General features: G+C 48.3%; 1 protein-coding gene across 1 annotated transcript in view; it reads right to left on the bottom strand.

Annotated features, from left to right (window-relative positions):
• LOC132467291 (raftlin-like) overlaps positions 1–20664 on the bottom strand; it is a 74508-nt gene that overhangs the window by 9668 nt on the left and 44176 nt on the right. The window contains exons 6-7 of the mRNA XM_060064479.1: positions 18201–18404; positions 8629–8747 (exon numbers count right to left, since the gene is read on the bottom strand). Coding sequence (XP_059920462.1) covers positions 8629–8747; positions 18201–18404 — 323 coding nt within the window. The remainder of the gene's footprint in view (positions 1–8628; positions 8748–18200; positions 18405–20664) is intronic.

The raw sequence follows: 20664 nt of genomic DNA, 5'->3' as shown, positions 1-20664 counted from the left end.
CATGACGACGAGACGCAGGCAGCTCGCGCCCCTCACAGCCCGCTTCCTGTGGGGCTGATCACCGCCGAAAGACGAGTCCTGAAGCATTAGCGTTGGCATAGTAAAAGCCTTTTAGGGGAAGGTAAGCAAAACGCTAAGACCAGGCCGCCGGGACTGCGCCTCGTTTGAGCCTCTCGTTCCAGTGGGCTCTCGCAGAGTTTAGGCTCCTATTGTGTCCTTTTCAGCCCAGACGTAAACAACGGATGCATTAGCCTTTTGTTTTGAAGATTAGATAGATTTTAGTCTTTGGTTACTCTTTCATGTCGGTTTTATAGAGACGGAGCGGGAGAGAGGTTGGTCGGGGGGGGGCTCTTTCAATCCCAAACCGCTTCCCTCCCCTTACACCTAAACATGGGTATAATTCAGCAGTAATGGTCTGTTGCTGGGAGAGGAGGTGGAGGTGTGCCAGACGGTCTTGGCTGTCCAGACAGGAGAGAGGAATCATGCCGGCCCTTGGAGATGCTATCTCCGTGATTGCAAAAGCAGGACATCATGATGGAACGACAGGGAGAATGGATCTTTTGGATTATGCTGTGCCACCACAAAACCTGATTAGAAAAAACAAGTAATGTGGTCCATTGCAGGACTTCTTATTCCCATCGCTCTTAGCGTGAACACTGTGTGGGCGCCACGCACACGCCACACATCCTGGGTCTAGAAGGGTTTAGTTAGATCACTACAGATCACAGCAACCTCTGCTGACGTCTGTCCTCCGTCCAAAGTACCCCAAAACCTTTCCGCCCCAAACCTTTAGTTCTCGACCTCTACATCAGCTCCATCATCATTAGTAGGAGTCTTCCCGTCCAGGTCGGAGGGACGGTCGCGCCATGTGAAGGCTGGTGGCTCCTGTCTTGTGGTATAAGCCCAAGCTCGAAGCCACTTAAAAAGATCAAAGTGCAGTCGTGTGTGCATGTGGACGTGACCTCGTCCATTACATCTGAGTACCAGACAGCGCCAACCGTGGCCTCAGTCGGTTCCCAGGTGACCCTCGACGACCCCATAATAGGGTTAGGGTTAGGGTTAATGTCATACTCAGGACCTAAGCAAGAAGCATGCAGCAACTGCTTATGAAATGTTTAGGCTCAATACTTGGGGCTGGTACGGGTCTTGGCCTGGTCTGAATGAGAATTAAGGAGTAGAGGTGATCCACGGTGAACACTGAGACTCCTGGGGGAGCAGGTAGGGGTTACACAGTGAATATAGAGACTCCTAGGGAGCAGATAGGGGTCGGACAGTGAATATAGAGACAGTACTTTAAGAAGCAGGTAGGGGTTAGACACTGAATAAAGAGAAGGTTTCTTAGAGAGCAGGCAGGGGTTGGACAGTCGACATAGAGACGGTACTTTAAGGAGCAGGTAGACAGTGAATACATAGAAGGTTCCTTAGTGCGCAGGTAGGGGTTGGACAGTGAATACATAGAAGGTTCCTTAGTGCGCAGGTAGGGGTTGGACAGTGAATACATAGAAGGTTCCTTATGGCTGGTTCAGACGATATGATTTCAGCCCGATTTGGCCCTGATTAGTTTGTCGCAGACAATTTGCGAGTCCTACACGATTTTGAAAAGTCGGCGACGAGACAAGGTCTTGTAATGTGACATGCTTGCGATCTGCGTTTTTTTGTCTGCGACGTACGAAAACCCCACAACGAGGGTTTGGCATGCCAGAAATTGAGGGGAATTGCATGATGTATCCATTGTTGACATGGAGGGAATCCCGCGAACCGCTGGAGCTCATGGGCAGTGTTTACTAACTAGTAAAGAACTAACTAGTAAAGTAAAGACTAGTAGAGATGCGCGGTTGGCGGTCATACCCGCGGACACCGTGGATAATCCACGGGTTGGGTGGATTGCGTGAAAAAAAGTAATACTTGGAGGAATTGCGAGCGGGTCGCGGTTGAAATAAAAAAATAAATAATAAGTAGGTTAACATATTGACTAGACAAACGGCAAACTGACATATTTGACATTACATTTTTTTATAATCCCCCTGCTTCTCAAATCTCCGCCCAGCGCTCGTCCGCTTGTTTTCCATAAGCATTCCACTGTGCAATCATCCCTGCTGCGTATGCCCTCACATATTGTTGAAATCATATGCTGGATGCTTTATAATAAGACCATGTTGGCTATGTTCGCTGACAACAGCGGACATTTCATAGTGGTTGGACATTTCAGCGAGCCAACAGGCTTTTTTCGGGACTGGGAACACGCAACTCAAAATCGGGATGAAATTACAGCTCATCCGCATATCTCTACTAACTAGACTTCACTGCACTACACAGAGGACCGTCATCATAATGCCTAGCATAGGAACTCATGATCCATTGTTATTTAAACTTTGTTGCTGCGTTGATGCCGCGTGTATCGTGACCGATACAAAATAAACATCTTTGTACTTTTGGCAGAGACATATTTTTGAGTGAAAATGATTAGCCAGCTGATCAACTGCAACTACCACCGCTGACCCCGCGCCTGTAATATAAACAGAGAGGCGTTGCGGGTGTCACGTAACCATGACAACAACTGTTATCAAAATAAGTCAGTGTGGAACGTGGATGTAAAACATTCCGAAAACGATAGTGTGGACGGAGATCGTTTTCATTGCGAATGTGCGTTTTTATATTTACCCGGGTTAGTGTGGACAGGGCCTAAAGATTCTAGAGCATCGCATTCTCGAATCTTGTAGTGTGGCAAGTCTTCAGACGAGACAAGGCCTGGCTCTGTGATTGCATAGTGTGACATGTTAAATCGTCGAGGAATATCTGAGAATCGTGTAGTCTGAACCAGCCGTTAGTGAGCAGGTAGGGGTTAGACAGTGAATACAGAGACGGGTCCTTAGTGAGCAGGTAGGGGTTAGACAGTGAATACAGAGACGGGTCCTTAGTGAGCAGGTAGGGGTTAGACAGTGAACACAGAGACGGGTCCTTAGTGAGCAGGTAGGGGTTGGACAGTGAATACAGAGACGGGTCCTTAGTGAGCAGGTAGGGGTTGGACAGTGAATACAGAGACGGGTCCTTAGTGAGCAGGTAGGGGTTGGACAGTGAATATTTGTGACTCTTACAAGGGGCCCGGGGGCCGATGAGGTTTGACACTGAACCTTCTGCCTGGGTGTCCAACACCCTAGCTGTCTCTGAGCTATCTCACCAGCCCTGTCCCTTCAAAACTTCAAAGCGCTTGACAAGTGTTTGCCTGCCAAGTGTTTTTGGCTATCACCTCAGCCCCTAAACAGCTGCCGGGAGCCCCAAACGGCTCAGAGTCAGTCCTCGTTATCAGCATCACTGGCAGAGAGACATATTCTCTCCCTCTGGGGAGGGAGGAGGAGCCTGTTTCTGGGTTCGCCTCCTCTGGCTTCTCCGCTGGGAGCAAGTGTGGAACATCAAGACTGAAATACAGGCTTCTGCAGCTCTGACCCCTGTGTGACCCTGTCCCATTCTCTCTGTAGACACAGGAGGCTATACATCAGCCAGACACACACACACACACACACACACACACACACACACACACACACACACACACACACACACACACACACACACACACACACACACACACACACACACACACACACACACACACTTCCTCATTCTATGTCTGGTTTGCTTCATATTATATTCCTTTACCGTAATGCCGGTGCTGTAATGCAGAGCCCCTAATCTCACAGCAGACGTGATTTAGTTTCTGGATGGGCCGGCACTTCAGAGCCAGGGGCCGCTGATGACTTGCGGGAAGACGTGACAACCATGTGGGCACCGCTAAGCTCCGCCGGCCCTCTGGAGCGCTGGGGGTTTTACCCTCAAATTGGATTCCAGAGAGAAGACACTGGGAGGGATTCTCCATCTGCCAGACTGGTGCAGATTCCCCTTTTATGGATTTCTATGAATTTATTTTGTACATTGATGTTGAAGCCGTGTTTTGGGTAATGTACGAGGCAGGGGGGTTTTGGGGGGGGGGATTGGAAGCGTGGATTTTCAGATCAAATGGATTTCTGTGATGGAATCGAATTGCATCTAAATGCCTAAATCATGCAGATTAAAATGCACTTAGGTTAACGACTTGTGGGTTAACGACTTTTTCAACAAAACTTTTTCATCCCGTGTAATCAGAACCAATCCCAAATATTATTTCCTCCAACGCGTATGTTACCGTTACAAAATATAATTTCTCTAGCAACACAACTATATAACCACAATTTGCCATGACAAAATATATTTTTTCCTATTAAGAAAATAATGAATGAACAGTTAAATCTGAATCATTTATGAAAAACTACAAAATACAATTTCCCAATGAACAAATCCTTTTAACCAGTGCAATCATCATTGCAAATAATGAAAAAATAATAAAAAAAAACTGCCTGTGTGAACACCCCCTTTAGGATCTTTATTTCTTCAGGGGGGAGTTCATATTAGGAGATTTTGTTTTAATTCATATCGTACAGTAGCATGGCCACCATTTCTTATTGTTGAACAAATCCGATAGCGGCCCATCAGCGGACCTATCAGGCCTAGGGGCGGAGCTTCTATAAATGAAGCGTTCGCGAAAGGTCGCTGTTATCCGTTTTCCTTTCATCAGCAAGAGGCAGCCTTTACCTGCTTCAAAACATTCCGCAGTGAGCTGAAAACACCAAACGCACACAGTGAGGATGTTGAAAACAGACAACCTTCTGTGGTAATAACTGTTCGATTCAGGGAAACTCCATCAAAACAGTTTGAGGACAGCACTTAAAATAGCCCGCTGGGCCATTTAATAGCATACAAACCTGTACTTCCTGGTGGATTACCTGCTCGATCAGGGCCACTGCTTGTACATGTGCAGCTTTGCACACTTCCCCTCCATGATGCGTTGCTTTCCGAGTCTCACTAAACTCTGAACTTCACCACTCCCAACCCGAAACTAAACTTCAACGTCTCTCCGGTGGAGACCCAACATCTAACATCTGAACCGTGAATTTCTCCTGCCTACCCAGCGGTTATGATGAGAGGAGCGGGGATCTCTTGTGTGTCAGATCAGGAACCGTGTCACACGTAGGCGGTTCGGTGCGTCTGCTTGCTCTGAATTATATATCACACCGCCGTCTTATTAGTCATGAATTCACTGGAGGAGTTATCAAACGCTGAGCCCACGTTGCACTTTCACTCAAAAGCGGAATGCTGCTGCCAAGGTGATTTCTTCCACGTTTTCATCATAAAAAGATGTTCTTGTTGTGTTGCAAATTAAAACATGGTTGATGTACAGCCTGTAGCAACCTCTAGCTAAAGGCTAGCTATACCACTCGATTGATTATTCACCAGCTTTTGTGGTCCTGGGTCACATCTACGGATCCAGAATATTCCCTACTCTATGAACCGTACCTCACAATTCATACCAGCGCACCCACATACTGCTCCCACGAGTTGCCCTCTTATAATTTAAAATGTGACGCTTATCCAAGCCTCACGCTACTACACTATCGGCTACAGCACACTGCCACACACTATAGCTGTGTTCGAAATCATTCCCAATTCACTCACTCACTATTTCCTATATAGTGTTCATGATATGGTGAACAATATAGGGAACGAACAAACAAGAATTCGGACACCACGCTAAACATTTCTAAACGTAATTTGCGTCAGTAAATGACGTTTAGAAAACACGACCGCATTGCATTGTGGTATACGCGAGTAAGATATAGGGAACATCATATGTTCACTCAAATTTTGGGCATCTTATTCTCCACTATATAGTGAATGAGATTAACCACTGAGAATTTGAACACCACTACAAAATGGCGAGCACCCTATGTAGTGCACTATATCCGTGATAGGGAACGATTTCGAACACAGCTTATATGTAAGGGTTTGTTTTTTCCTAATCTCCTCTGGCTCTGGATAATGGATGGCTGCACGGGGCCAGGGCCGATCGGCTCCCGGGGAGCACGCAGGGGCCACAGCTTGATGGAGTTCTTACAGACGAGCCGTTCTGTTGTTGTTGCTGTTTGTTCCCGTAAAGCTCAATGAAGGCCGAGCAGGAAGGGTCCATTCACTCCAAGGCTCCAATTGATTTCCCTTTGTCTGCACAATGGCGAGAGAGAGTGGCGAGGCGAGGGACATAACCAGGGCCATCCTCGTTGAGCCCCCCCCCCGCCCCCCGTCCTCCATTTAGTCTGTTTACCTTCTTTCCTGCTCTTTTACGCACTCCGACACAATGTCGTAGTCTGGGTTTTATTTATCTCCGTCTCGTCCGCCCGGAACGGTCGCGGCGGCCCACTCTGAGTGACATCGTCCGATGGGGGATCAGACGGGGGGCTGCTCTTAGAGACAGCCTGTAATGAGTTGTGCTGAAGCAAAGTTGATTATGGATTGAGTGCAGCGTGTCCCGCGGTTTGACCTAATGGACCCGCCAGACGGCCCGTCGACACGCCGCGCTCTGCCGCCGTGGCCCGCGACCTCGGGTCTTGGGGTCTTCCTCTACAGTCCCAGAGGGTCTTCAACAGAGGCATGGATGAAGACCTTTACTGCGTTAGGGTTTAAATAACACTGAAACGCTGAAAACTACTCGATAGAGTAGTGAGCAAGGACGTTCAAACCGAGTGCCATATTGCTGAGCATATTCAACCCATCTGCTCAAAATATAAGGGCCTTAACAAATCACACCATATGCAGTTTATTTACCTGGTTATGTTTAAGTGGCTGCTTTACTGTGTGATTCTGTCTTGACATTGCCTGCGACTTTGATTTGGTCGTCATTAGTCTTTTTTAATTGTCAACGTTTCTAATGGGTCTCCATCAGCGGTACTCACGGGACACCTGTTTTACTTCCTTTCTCCAAATTTCCATTTGAACTTGGCCTCTCATTTGCATTCTTGAAACATTAAGTAGGAAGAAATCCCTGCAAACCTAAATGGGATTGAACCTTACCAAACAAACGCAGAAACCTGTGTGATTAGTTCACTTGTTAACCAAAATGGAGTTTAGTAGCCATTAGTAGCAAAAAAAAACACAACCAAGCACCTAGCCCCCATATCGAAGCTTTTCTCCCATTTGAAGAGCAGCTGTTGATGAAGAGGTCAGGGTCTTGTGTCACGGCAAAAGAGAAGCAGAGGCCCCCTTTTCGAATGCTAATCCCTAAATTAGCTTTGACAAAAAAAGGACAAAAATAACCAATCAGAACCTTCTTTACACCGTAGCCCGCCGTGTGAAGCTATTCCAAGCCGTAGAGAGCAATGTTATTGATTGGTCGCTCAGCGTACCAGCTTGTTTGGCTGTTGTCTGAGCCTCATAAATCCAATCACCTGTCCAGGTCGGGCTCTGAGCAATGCCGGGGAGAGGAGGAGGAATATCCCGACGGGAGCTGAACCCAAAGCAATCAACATCGTGCCTTATAGTCAGGTTGTTTCATTCTTAGTGTAACCATCCCAACACACCAAAGAAGGACAGCAGACCAACATGGCGCTTAGCATATCAATTTCAGGGCAGTATACGGCGAAGAATGTAATCTTGTCTCGGCAAGATATTGTGTGTGTGGCCGGCAAACTTTTCTATTTATGGGCGAAAGAATATGTTTAAAAGTGTGCTTGATGGGATCTTGGGGCGGGTGTGGCAGTGACCCGGGTGGTTTGTTCGACAGTGATGAAAGTGTCCTGAAACCTATTAATCTGTAAAGTGAATTTTCTTTTCATTCCTGGGGCCCGGGATGAGCCCTCGGGTTCTCCGTCCCTTTGTCAGGGCCGTGTGTGGGGGGCCGCCGCTGGTTGGGGGGCCGGCCGGCCCACGTTTAGCGGGGACAAAAGTCTCTTTTCACACTCCGACGGCCAGGGGGCCACAAAGTCTGAATTCGATTACAGAGATAGCATCAGAAAACACCCGCGCACACACACATATGAACGCAAAGAGGCACAATCGGCGCGTCCGCTGTGAACGCGGTAATTCAACGGGGCCCATGTGCTGAGGCGGCGTGACAGCAGAAGGGCCCTCAGAAGCAGACAGAAATCAATTTGTAGATTTAAACTGGGTCCCAGCGAAGACGATAATCACAGAGCAGATAAGGGCTTGTTCGTCTGCAGATAACACGGCCGTGGATAACACCCCCGCCCGGACACGTGAGGAATAAATCCAGAGATGGCAGATCTGTGTGTGTGTGTGTGTGTGTGTTTGTGTCTGTCTCTTTCCGTTTCTGTGTGTGCTGGGCGAAGCAGATGGATTTTGATGGAGGTGAATGTTTGTGTGTGTGTGTGTTTTATATCTTGACGACAAGCACCTTTATCATAAGGGATTCAGACGTATAAGGTAAATACATGATTTGAAACAAATCCCTTTTTTCTGTGAGTCTGATGGCAGGCGTTATTTAAAGCTGTACCTTACTGCTGTAGCTTACAACCTACTGTGTCTTTCATAAGATTCTAAAGACTCGACGAAGGGACGCGATTTACCATCCAGGACACTCTACTTGTTGTCCATCAAGATCAATAATGCTACTGCCTACCACACACACACACACACACACACACACACACACACACACACACACACACACACACACACACACACACACACACACACACACACACACGCACACACGAATACAAGACGAATGAGGAAGTGGCGACTCACGTCGATGACCGTCCACTGTTCGACCACGATGGCGTCGTAGGCGGGGGCGGGCGTGCTGGGCTCCGTCTCACTGGCCTCCTGGAAGATGAACACACTCTCCACCGACATGGGCAGCAGGTCTAGAGAGAGAAGGATCAGCACACTCTGTTACAGCGTGGAGCGAGAGACGGACACTATGTTAAAGTGACCTCTTATATAGAAATGAAAGAGAGAGAGAGATGGAGCCGATAGGGAGAGAGGATGGGTGGGATAGATAGAGAGAGAGAGAGAAACAGATGGGGTTCAGAGGGAGGGTGTGAGAGAGATGTTATGGAATGGGGAGAGAGAGACAGAGGGGGGAGAGTGGGAGGGAGGTGATGGGAGGGGGAGAGAGTGACGGACGGGGGAGAGGAGGAGGTATTGGGAGAGGGAGACAGACGGGGGGGGAGAGGGAGGGAGGTGATGGGAGGGGGAGAGAGACAGACAGGGGAAAGAGGGAGGCAGTTGATGGGAGGGGGAGAGAGACAGACGGGGTAGAGAGGGAGGTGATGGGAGGGGGAGAGAGACAGACAGGGGAAAGAGGGAGGCAGTTGATGGGAGGGGGAGAGAGACAGACGGGGTAGAGAGGGAGGTGATGGGAGGGGGAGAGAGACAGACAGGGGAAAGAGGGAGGGAAAGAGGGAGGGAAAGAGGGAGGGAGTCTACTATTTTAAGGCATACAATTTTTTAGGCATACAATGGCACTAAGTTAACGGTATAGTGTATGACGACATGAATGTTGTGAGTGAACGAAATGTTGAATGTATTTTCTTTATTTATTTACTATTTATTATGTTACCTTTTTAAATGAGACCAGTACGTGAGTGCACTGAATTTCGTTGTACTTCTGTGCAATGACAAATAAATATATCCTATCCTATCCTATCCTATCCTTGATGGGAGGGGGAGAGAGACAGACGGGGGAGAGAGGGAGGAGATGGGAGAGAGACAGACGGGAAAGGGAGGGAGGTCTTGGGAGGGGGAGAGAGACAGACAGGCGGGGGATAGGGAATGAGGGAGGAAGATAGAGATTCAATGAGAGCAGGAGAGGGAGAGGCAGATGGGGGAGAGAGAGAGAGGGAGGGAGGGCGAGAGAGAGAGGGATGAAAGTATTTACTAGAAGGAAGCAGGCTGACTTTTCCTTCTCTCTCGGAAAGCCCTGCAGGCCACAGATGTAATGATAAAGCTCAGTCATGCACACACACACAAGCCACACACCCCCTATTCCGGCAGCACACCCACATCCACCAGCAACACGCATGCATGCGACACACACTCAGGCACGCTCGTGCAGGCTACTGCGCGATATGGTTATTAGCGCGCTTGCGGCTGGGGTCATTTATATGGATAAGTCTTACTTGTAAATTACACCGAATTAGTGAGCAAGAGGGAAGGGATACGAGAGAAACAGGGAGAGGGAGAGGGAGAGGGAGAGAGAATAAGGAGGGATATTCAGAGTGTGTTGGTGCATTGCGTTTGTGCGTGTGTGAGAGCTCCCTTCTACCACGGATGGGTGGATGAGAGAAAGCAGGTTCAGCTCTGAAGGGCTTTTCTGTTCGACACTAAAACGCGCAGATCCTCTCAGCGGAGACTGAGGGTGCTGCTGTCTGTCTCTCTCACCACGTCTAATGTGATGGGTCCTGGGTCTCCGTCATTACTCCCTGGGACGACCCGACCCGTATGAATGGGAGGAGGGGAGAGGGGGGCGCCTACCCCCAGTGCGGGCTCTACGCTGTGACGCGGCTAGGTTCCTAGGATGTCGTTGGTTTGTATGGTTTGCCCGCTTTACAGGCGCACACAGGAACTTAAAGGCAACGGGCCGGACACAAGTGCTGTGTGTCATCTGTGACCGCCCACACACATACACATTGTCTGTGGTTGTTTGTTTGATGCATGTGTGCATAACATGGGCATGTACACACACACACACACACACACACACACACACACACACACACACACACACACACACACACACACACACACGCCGGGTCCTGGGGTCCATGCTGGCCTGAGTGGTTTCTCATTACTTTCCCTGCATTTACACACTAATACGTTTTACTGGCTTACTGGGACCGAGCCCCACCAGCACACACTCCACATTTCATTACAGACCATAATAATAGAGCGAGAGAGGGAGCGGGCAAGTGGGGTGGAGAGGGAAAAGAGAGAGAGCGAGAATGAGGGCGAGGGACTATGTAGCTTAGAGAGGAAACGGAGAGAAAGGACATGAACGGGGGAAGGAGGGGAGGGGAGATGGATGGAGGGGTGAAGCCAAGTCGGGAAAGGAATAGAGTGTAGCCCCATAGAGAGGGGGGAAAAAGGAGGGAGGAAAATGGGGAAGAAAGACGGATGGGAATGGTGGGGCCAGCAGACTCTTGAGGAAGCCATTCAGGGCCCCGAGCTCAATCCAACACGTCGCTCAGACATTGCCGCACTCCTTCAAACACACACCTCGTTTTTCAGACAAAGACGTACACACTCGCACACACACACACACACACACACACACACACACACACACACACACACACACACACACACACACACACACACACACACACACACACACACACACACACACACACACACACACACACACACACATCCACCCCCCCCTGAGGTGGATGCGCACTAACAGGGACTCCACTCTTGTCATGTTAATTTATTACCACAGATCACTTTTCCAGGAAAGATTCACGACGAGTGTCGAGTCTTTTCAATGTGTCCATGTTTCAATCAGTCCGTTTTTTCAATGACATTTCTACACTGTCACTCTTATGCCTTTCTTACGGCCCCCTTCACCTGTCTCTTCAGGACAGAGCCAGTTCTATTCATCCTGTCCGGTCGCCCATTCGTACGCACTCACAGCGAATGGCGTGCATATGATGTAAGGATCCTGTATCTATTATTCTATTTAAAGTGCATGTTGTAAAAGTGTAAAAGGGTCTGTTGGTATTGACCAGAGTGAGGTCAGCGCCACACTGATGCTCTTAGGAGGCCGGGGGGATCGATGGCGGTCAATGGAGAGGAGTGGGTTGGATGTGTGGTCTGCTGGTGTGTGGTCACCTTCGGAGCCGGACTTGGTCTTTTGTTGCGATTTCGAAAATGCTGCTTCACTTCGTCTGTGCTTTGTTCCGTTGAAACCCTATGATTCTGGTTCTTGTTTGTGTTGGGCTACCAGCATGAACCAAGATATTCACGCTTTGTGAGCTATGGGCTTAAGGTTGACCTGTTCAGGCTGTGCCCCTGTCCAACCGCGGGAATAACAACACTGTGTTGTTTCGAGGCACAGAGAAAGATCCAGGGCCAACTCGGCATCTCCCACCCAGCCTATCCACCGAGACGCACGCACGCACGACACACACACACGCGCACACACACACACACACACACACACAGCCGCAGACAAACACATGTCTAAGACTCTCAAGGTCACAAGGTGAGGAAACATTGAAATGGCAGGGGAATACAGTGAGTGACAGCACAGGGCGAGAGACAGTGAAAGGGCGTGGCACGGGGCAAGAGACAGAGAGAGGGGGCGAGAGAGTGACATGAAGAGAGAAGGAGAGAGGGATTCAGCAGCAGCACCTCAGACAGGACTACAGAGTAGAAAACCTGACTTTGCAGAGTCAGTAGACCACAAATTGTGTGTGTGTGTGTGTGTGTGCGCGTGTGTCTGTGTGTGTGTGTGTGTGCTGGAGGCAGTGCTGCACGTCTAATGAGTGAAGGCCAAATAAGGCATTCTGGTTAGCTTCAAGTAAAAATAGGTTTATGTTTAAATTCAGAGAAGGGCAAGGAATATTATTTTCTCTCAGTGCAGGACGTCCAAACATAGCGATCCACTTTGTTTCGCCCTGCTTCGTATTGTCTCTAGACTAGAGAGCCTGATCTCCGACCCCTGGTACCACTTTGTTACTATCACTGGCTACCGATCACGTCTGTCTGGGTGGGAAAAACACATGTTAGTCTCGACTGTATACTATGGTTGACTGGTGACTGGTGAAATCCCTGGTGAAATCTTTATATAATCTTTTTAATTTATTTAAATGTCTTTACCTATCTATATTTCAGATGTGGGAGCCGGGAATCAGAGACACTGTGTGTGTGTGCTTGTGTGTCTGGTGGGTTGGTTTGGGCATTGTGTGTGCCTGAGCGAGAGAGAGAGAGAGTGTGTTTGTGGTATCTGCAGTTATATATATATATATATATATATATCGGAAGGTTGGGTGTGCTTTTGTGCAGCATGTGTGGTATTATTGTGTGTGTGTATTTGTGTGTGTGTGTTTGTGCATGTGTGGTGTGCAGCGTGGGTGTATGGCATGTGTGTTATTGTGCAGTGTGTGCATGTGGTGTGTTATTGTGTCATGCGTACCGTGGGGTGTTATTGCGAGCCCCATGTGGTGTGTTATTGTGGGGTTGTGTGTGTGTGTGTGTGTGTGTGTGGTTGTGTGTTTGGATATGAAGGCAGGGGGTATAAGGAAAGGTTTGGAGGTAGAGGTGGATCAGCGTTGGGACGTGTGATTGGACGGATGTTCCCCTGCCTGGAGCCACTGGGACTTAAGTACAGTGGTGGCGGCCCTGTTACCGGGCAGACTAGGGCGGGTCTCTTAGGTCAGGCTGTGATCTCCCAGACTGAATTTTTATTATTTATAAGTTATACATGATTATAAATGAGATAGTGAGCAACAGCCTTCGTCCCTCGATAGAGCTCACAGCTATTGCAAAATCCGTTCATTTATATTATTTCTATTAATATTAATACAGATTTTTATCTAATTTTGTCTCACCGTCTTCTTCTAAACCGACACTGAGAGCTTTTCCACAAGGAGGCGTTGAATATTCCGTCCCATCAGTATAAGCGCTGACAGGTGGTTCACCATGTCCTCGTGGGTCTCAGTTGGAGATTTCACAATTGATTTATAGCCATTTATTGCTGTTTGTCCGTGGGTGGTTCAGCCAAGGGGAGGCCGGCCAGTCGACTGAAGAGCACAGCGTGGGGTTTGAAGAGGAGGAGGAGGAGGAAGAGGAGGAGGAGGTGGGAGCTTAAACTATAGCAGTGACCAAGAAGCTGTGCTGCCGTCAACACCAATACTGTCAGCCCCCCCACCTCCCCTCTCCCAACTCCTGGGGGGTTCTGCGGTTAGGACAACCTCAGTGTGTGTCCGTGTATGTGTCTGTGTGAGTGTGTGTCCCTTTGTGTTTGTGTGTGTGTGTGTGTGTGTGTGTGTGTGTGTGTGTGTGTGTGTGTGTGTGTGTGTGTGTGTGTGTGTGTGTGTGTTAGTCTCTGTGAGTATGTGTCCCTTCTTTGTGTGTGGCTGCCTGTGAGTGTGTGTGTGTGTGTGTGTGTGTGTGTGTGTGTGTGTGTGTGTGGGTGTGTGTGTGCGTCTACATCTGTGTACCTATGATTGTGTGTGTGGGGGTTTTCCAATATGTTGTCTGCATATTAATTTCTACACCTGGTGTGTGTGTGTTTGTTGGTAATAAATGAATGTTTAATCTGTGTGTTATGAGTGGGGAAGCTCAGAGCGACTGGGTCTGCAGGTCCGGCCGCCTTCTCTGTCCTGCTGGTTTCTGCCCCCCGTTAAGAATGTCTCCAATGCAAGGATATTAAACATGACTCAACCCCCTCCCCCCCAAACATACACAAACACAACAACACATACACACACACCTGTGTGAATACCTGGGCATGGCAGGTGTGTGTGTCTGTGTGTAAGATTGTGTGTGTCTGTAAGAAATTGTCTGTGTCTTTAAAAGTGTGTGCCGCTGTAAGAGAGAGTGAGATTGTGTGTGTAAGATGAAGAGTGTGTGTCGAGAGAGAGTGAGAGTGTGTGTGCCCGTAAGAGTGTTTGGGTGTCTGTGTGTGTGTGTGTGTGTGTGTGCTCTCCTCACTCTCCCTAGACAGCACTTGTAGTTCCCCGACAGGCCGGCGCTGGCAGAGCTACAACGGTGTTTATGAGATACACAAGAGGCTGTATGAAATACTGCAGGAATACGATAAGAGCCGTGCCAGAGGACACAACAATAACTGCACTACCTATAACGACATAACTGCTCTCGTCCGACATTACCCCACTCGCGTCGAAACCAGCGCAATCTTGCTTTCATCTTATACCATTCTAATATTCCTTTCATCTCTTTGCTTTCATTCACCTTGTGGGAGATTTCCGCTTGCATTGAGATTTTACCATATTTTATTTTCTTGTGATCTGTGTTCTACCAAACTGTCCTTCCACCAAAACGATGGATTCAATGAAGACCTTTCCCTTTAAATGCTCACAGTAACAGTCTCTCTCTTCATGAAAAATGCGGGCAGCTTATGAATGTGTAAACATTATTTGACAAGCTATGAGGTGCCAGCGTTATAAGATAATCATTTATTTATGGCGAGGGTGTGTGTCCGGGTTTGTGTGTGTGTGTGTGTGTGTGTGTGTGTGTGTGTGTGTGTGTGTGTGTGTGTGTGTGTGTGTGTGTGTGTGCGTGTGTGTGTGTGTGCGTGTGTGTATGTGTATGTGTATGTGTATGTGTATGTGTATGTGTATGTGTTTGTGTGTGTGTGTGTGTGTGTGTGTGTGTGTGTGTGTGTGTGTGTGTGTGTGTGTGTAAAGGTTCTCAAAGAAACTCATTACTACTTTTAAATTAACCTTGTGATGACATCAGAGGCTAGAGAGGAAGGGGGGGCACGAATCAAACAGGACTTGAAACGAGGTACAGGAAGTTAGTTAATTAAACCTGCTGTGTATCTTCAGGAAGATGAAACAGGAGAGGGGCTGCGGAGGGCGGGCGTGTGGAGATCTTCATGTGTCAGTAGAGGCAAAAGGTCTTCTGTACTCTAACCAACCAAGTTCATGCTGCACATTGGATATTTTTTATGTGAAGACAGGATTCTATTCTTGGTTGGTAAAGCGAGAAGGTGTTGATGGCGTAGGTATGTAGGTGGTGTAAAACCTTTTTACAGACTGTGGTGTGAACTGACCTGCCGCTGTCAAATGCTGAGCAGCGACAAAGCTATTTGTATTTATTTCGGAAGCTTTATAATATATTTCCAAATGATTTCCAAATGATTAGCTTTTATTTACAAGTGCTATGTTATGGTGCGTTATCATTTGTTATCAGAGGCCAGTTCATAAATAATTATGCGCTCTGTTGCTCCCAACTGCTGCTAGACATCACAGACAACATCTCGCCTGCAATTGTCTCATTTTCATTTATTAACTAGCTACAAAACTCAAGAACCAAACCCTGCTGTTGTTCACCTGGTGGTGAACCAGTAGCGCCACGTCCCCACTGTGGAGCGTGGACATTCTAAACTCCCATTCCTTCAACATCTGCCGTGGGCCAGCCCTTGAGCCAGCCACTGAACTCCACACACCGTTAATCATCGGCTGTTGGCTCAAACAAATCTCCCCAAATATGATTAATTAGGCCTGATCAAGAAATAGGAAAAACGAGTGATAAAAACGATAAAGCAAACAAATAAATCTAAAAGTCCAGATTCAAAAGATACACAAAATTGTGGCTTATTCAGAAACAATCATGCTCGCACACTTCGTTTTTACAATGTGCTCCCTCTGTATGTCTTCTTTTATTTCTCATTTTAGAGCATTCCCATTTCCTCACTTTTTAATAATGGTAATCTGCATTACTTTTGAACCAAAAGCCTCACTAGGGACAAGTGTCGTAAATAAGCCTTGGCTAGAAACACTTTGATGCAAACATCGGATGACAGTCTCACGCTTGTCTATGTTTCTGTATCCGTCCCTACTCAAATAAACCTTTGATGAATAAATAAATGCGCAGCACCACTCTTTGCTCCTCCTGGCTAGAACCACGATTCACCACCGCCAGGCTCAACGCGCAGCGGCTGTCAACACAGTAGAAGAACTCCAGCTCTCTGGAGTCCACACTGTACACACGGCACTCCGCTCTCCAAACTGTGGAGGCTCCAGACTCAGTCACCTCCCACCCCCCCCCCTCCGCTCCCCCCTCTCTCTATCGCTGCTAGCTTAGCGCGCGACAGTCGAGGCGCGCAGGGTGTTTTGACAAGCAGAGGAGAGGGCTCCCCTGTGTGCTGCCATGCAGCGTCCGTCTCGTCTCTCAGAACGGAGGGGGATCCAGGAGAGAGGGGGACGAGATGAACGCCGAGACAGAGGCGGAGCTGAAAGCAGCGGCGGGAGGGCGGGCGTGTGGACCCCAGGGCCGTGCCAGTATCTGTGTGACGACATCAGCTCAGAGCCAGCGACACAGGTGCTGCATGTGTGTGTGATGTCATCGTCTAGAAGCAAACAAACCAAGGGCGCCGAATGTCTGTCATGTCATCAGCTCGAGGAAAAAGTCTCGATGATGTCGTCGACCGACGTTCAGGCAGAAACGTGGAGGCCTCTTTCATCCCCCCCCCCCCCGACAACTCAAAGACTGTACCAAAGACACATATGGGGTTTCCTTTCAAATGTCAATTTTTTTTCTACTGAAACACGCAGAGCATTAGTGAATAAAAAGTCCTCTGAGCTTTGAAGTTCGGCTCTCCATATAGGCTTTCAGCATGCTCGCTTATCCATTCCAGTGATGACTTTAAAGGCAGCGTATCTTAGCGGAGCGTGAACTATGTAAAGTATATTAGAATAACCTGATGTGGGAGGGTGATGCACAGCCACTGGAGCACACTTCATTACTCCTGCTGCGAGTGATGAAATATGCAAGAGGGGTGCTAATTTTTTATCGGGTTAATTATCTGTGTTTCATAGTCGTTGAGGCGCTTTCACTTTCACTTTCCCACACTAATGAATTATGGGTATTATTTACTCAGGATGGCTGTTTGATTAAGAACTGGTGGGGCATGCTGCGAGGCTTGGGGGCTGGTGGGGGCGGGGGTATGATATAGGGGGTGGGCCGGGAGGGGGATTTTTGAAGGAATCTGGCTTTAATGGGGACTCAGATCTAGAATAATATGTTTGAATGTGGACGCAGAGCCAAACCAGATCAGATGAGGAAGGACATGAGAACTAATGAGTAGAAAGAAACTTTTTGGATTTCCACAAGAGGATACTGGTTTGAACAACATCTGAAAGGGATGAGATGAAGTAAACTTTTAGTTCTCAACAGGAGGTGGAGGTGGGCAAGAGCAGACTGTAGGGTCAGAAGGAGCAGGTGGTGGGGGTGGGGGTGGGGGGGTGGTTGGGGTGAGGACAGGTGGGGGTAAGGTATGGAGGAGCAGAGGGTGAGGTGAGGAGGGGTGGGGGGCAAGGTGAAGTTCAGATCTGGGCAATCGGTGACCTGATGCAATCCCTGGCTAGGCTCTGGGTAGAATATAAATGATTCTGTTCTCTGGATCATTCATGATGGGATGCTTTAAAGAGATGCGGGCTCTGGTCGGATTCAGGAACAAAGACAAAGACTCTCATGCCATCATTGTATTCCCTCATGGTATTCTACCAAAATGGCATTCAACTTTGGTTGTTATGCCTCCCATTTACAAGTTTTGTGATAAAAAATCCTCTGCATACTTTCTGTGTAACTTGGTGTCCACAAACGACATGTAGTGGCGTTCTTACCGTTGTCGCCGCCCAGGTGGAAGTAGCCGTCGACCAGCGAGGCGCCGTTGTTGAAGTGCTGGGTCATGTAGTCCAGCCAGTTGGCCTCTACCCCCTTCACGCCCTCGTCCCGGTTCTGCACCTTCAGCGGGACTTTCACTGTGTAGTACTTGGCCTGGCCCTCGCGCGCCGGCGGGTGGTTGAACAGGGCCAGGAGCTCCACCCCTGAACACAGACAATTAACCAATTAACACATTTGAGCGATGATTCGATTCTCAACCAAAGACCCAATAATACGTTCACATTAAACAAACCTGTCGGTTTAACAACACTACTGTTCAAATTGGTTTATGCAGATAACCAATTGACAAATGTTCCGACAAATTAACTCAATTAATCAAACATAATGACTTAATGCAATTAAACATTTGAAAAAATGTTTTCAATTAACCAAGTTAATGAATCCGACAAAGAAGCCGAGGTTGGCTTAAGAACACCAATCCAAAACATTGCATTGCAGAGGACAACTATTCAGAATAAGTTTGAACAAATATGTGACAATTTAAAAAACAGTTCAATCGTCTTCCATTTGCGAAAAAATATGTGATTAGAGTGGTGTGAAGCCTCTTCCCTTTTCCCCAAGCCTTCAAAGCCGTAAAGTGCTGTTCACTCTAATCCTTAAAGACCGTACAACGCATCCAACAGGCTGACAAGCCACAGTGTTTACCACAAACATGCTTCTAGAAAAACTATCTTTGTTTTAATCCCCACAGAGATCTGGGCAAGAGTCCCAGCTGAATTTTGGGTTGTTATCTGCTCAAAAAAAAATAAGAGTTCTATACGCGGCTGTTAGCTCATTGTTAGCTCTTTCAGTCCACTCATAAAACCTCCATCTTTCTGCTTTAGTCTTGCGGGAATAGCCTAAATTTGGGTTCCATGGCAACAAGACGTTGCCATAGAGGTGAAGTGAGGCAGTATGAGGTCAGGGGAGAGTTTGGTGAGGGGAGTTTAAAACTTAAGTTATCTCCTTTCCTGTCGGCTCTGAATTATATGATTGCACATTGTCAATTACGTGAGCTGACTTGCGTGCGTTTAATTTTATTCCGTCGAAGATAAGAGTTCCTGCTGTGGTGCTGATGAGTCAGCATGGGGTTGGGCTAACAGCCTAGCGCTGCGCTCAGGCGGTGGACAGCTAACCCAGTGCTACCTATAACCCGTCCAGCAGACGTGGAAGGAACGACAACAAAGTGGTTCTATTTTTTTATTTGGGACGGCGGGCCCTCACGATATGATCTGACCATATGTATTGCGATTCAGTAAACAGATTAAAGCATCTGTGATTTTTCATGAATGGTTTAACGCGGCAGTACGGGCTCTACAGGTCTGTGGGTGTCTGCCTTTGTTTACCAAGTGAATTTTGCAAGACAGAATGTAGTGGATGCAATGGTCTGAACACACTGTAGCCCATCCATTAATCAGACACAGTCAACCAATGGAACGTGTTATAGAAGCGAACAGCCGGAAAAACATCCAGAATATTTCTTTAAGACAGTTGTTATTAAATGTATATTACTATCATATTCATTCTTAATACAGCGCTCACATCCGATGGGTGCAGAGAGCCCAACATGAAAGAAACTCTTCTAACAAGCTCATGTGCCGGGACTCATCCCGGTGATTCACTGCACACAAGCCTGAATAATGCATTAAAGGCTTCCCAGTCTGCCTTTGTTTACTTGAAGCAGAAATATGCAGAATGCACTGCGGGCCCAGAGGGCCGGGGGCACTTGGAGCGCTAGACCTGAGCACCCGCCGCCACCGCTACGCAACGCCGCTACACAACGCCATCACCGCTACGCACCGTCACCACACAACGCCGCTACACAACGCCATCACCGCTACGCACCGTCACCACACAACGCCGCTACACAACGCCATCACCGCTACGCACCGTCACCACACAACGCCGCTACACAACGCCATCACCGCTACGCACCGTCACCACACAACGCCGCTACACAACGCCATCACCGCTACGCACCGTCACCACACAACGCCGCTACACAACGCCATCACCGCTACGCACCGTCACTACACAACGCCGCTACACAACGCCATCACCGCTACGCACCGTCACCACACAACGCCGCTACACAACGCCATCACCGCTACGCACCGTCACTACACAACGGCACTACACAACGCCATCACCGCTACGCACCGTCACTACACAACGCCGCTACACAACGCCATCACCGCTACGCACCGTCACCACACAACGCCGCTACACAACGCCATCACCGCTACGCACCGTCACCACACAACGCCACTACACAACGCCATCACCGCTACGCACCGTCACTACACAACGGCACTACACAACGCCATCACCGCTACGCACCGTCACCACACAACGCCGCTACACAACGCCATCACCGCTACGCACCGCCAACTGATGGGTGGGAAACATTTTGGGGAAAAGGTG

The sequence above is a fragment of the Gadus macrocephalus genome, chromosome 11 (assembly GCF_031168955.1).
Source record: "Gadus macrocephalus chromosome 11, ASM3116895v1".
Lineage (NCBI taxonomy): Eukaryota > Metazoa > Chordata > Actinopteri > Gadiformes > Gadidae > Gadus > Gadus macrocephalus.
The sequence above is the reverse complement of the archived record's forward strand: the minus strand, read 5'-3'. Positions and strand labels throughout refer to the sequence as shown.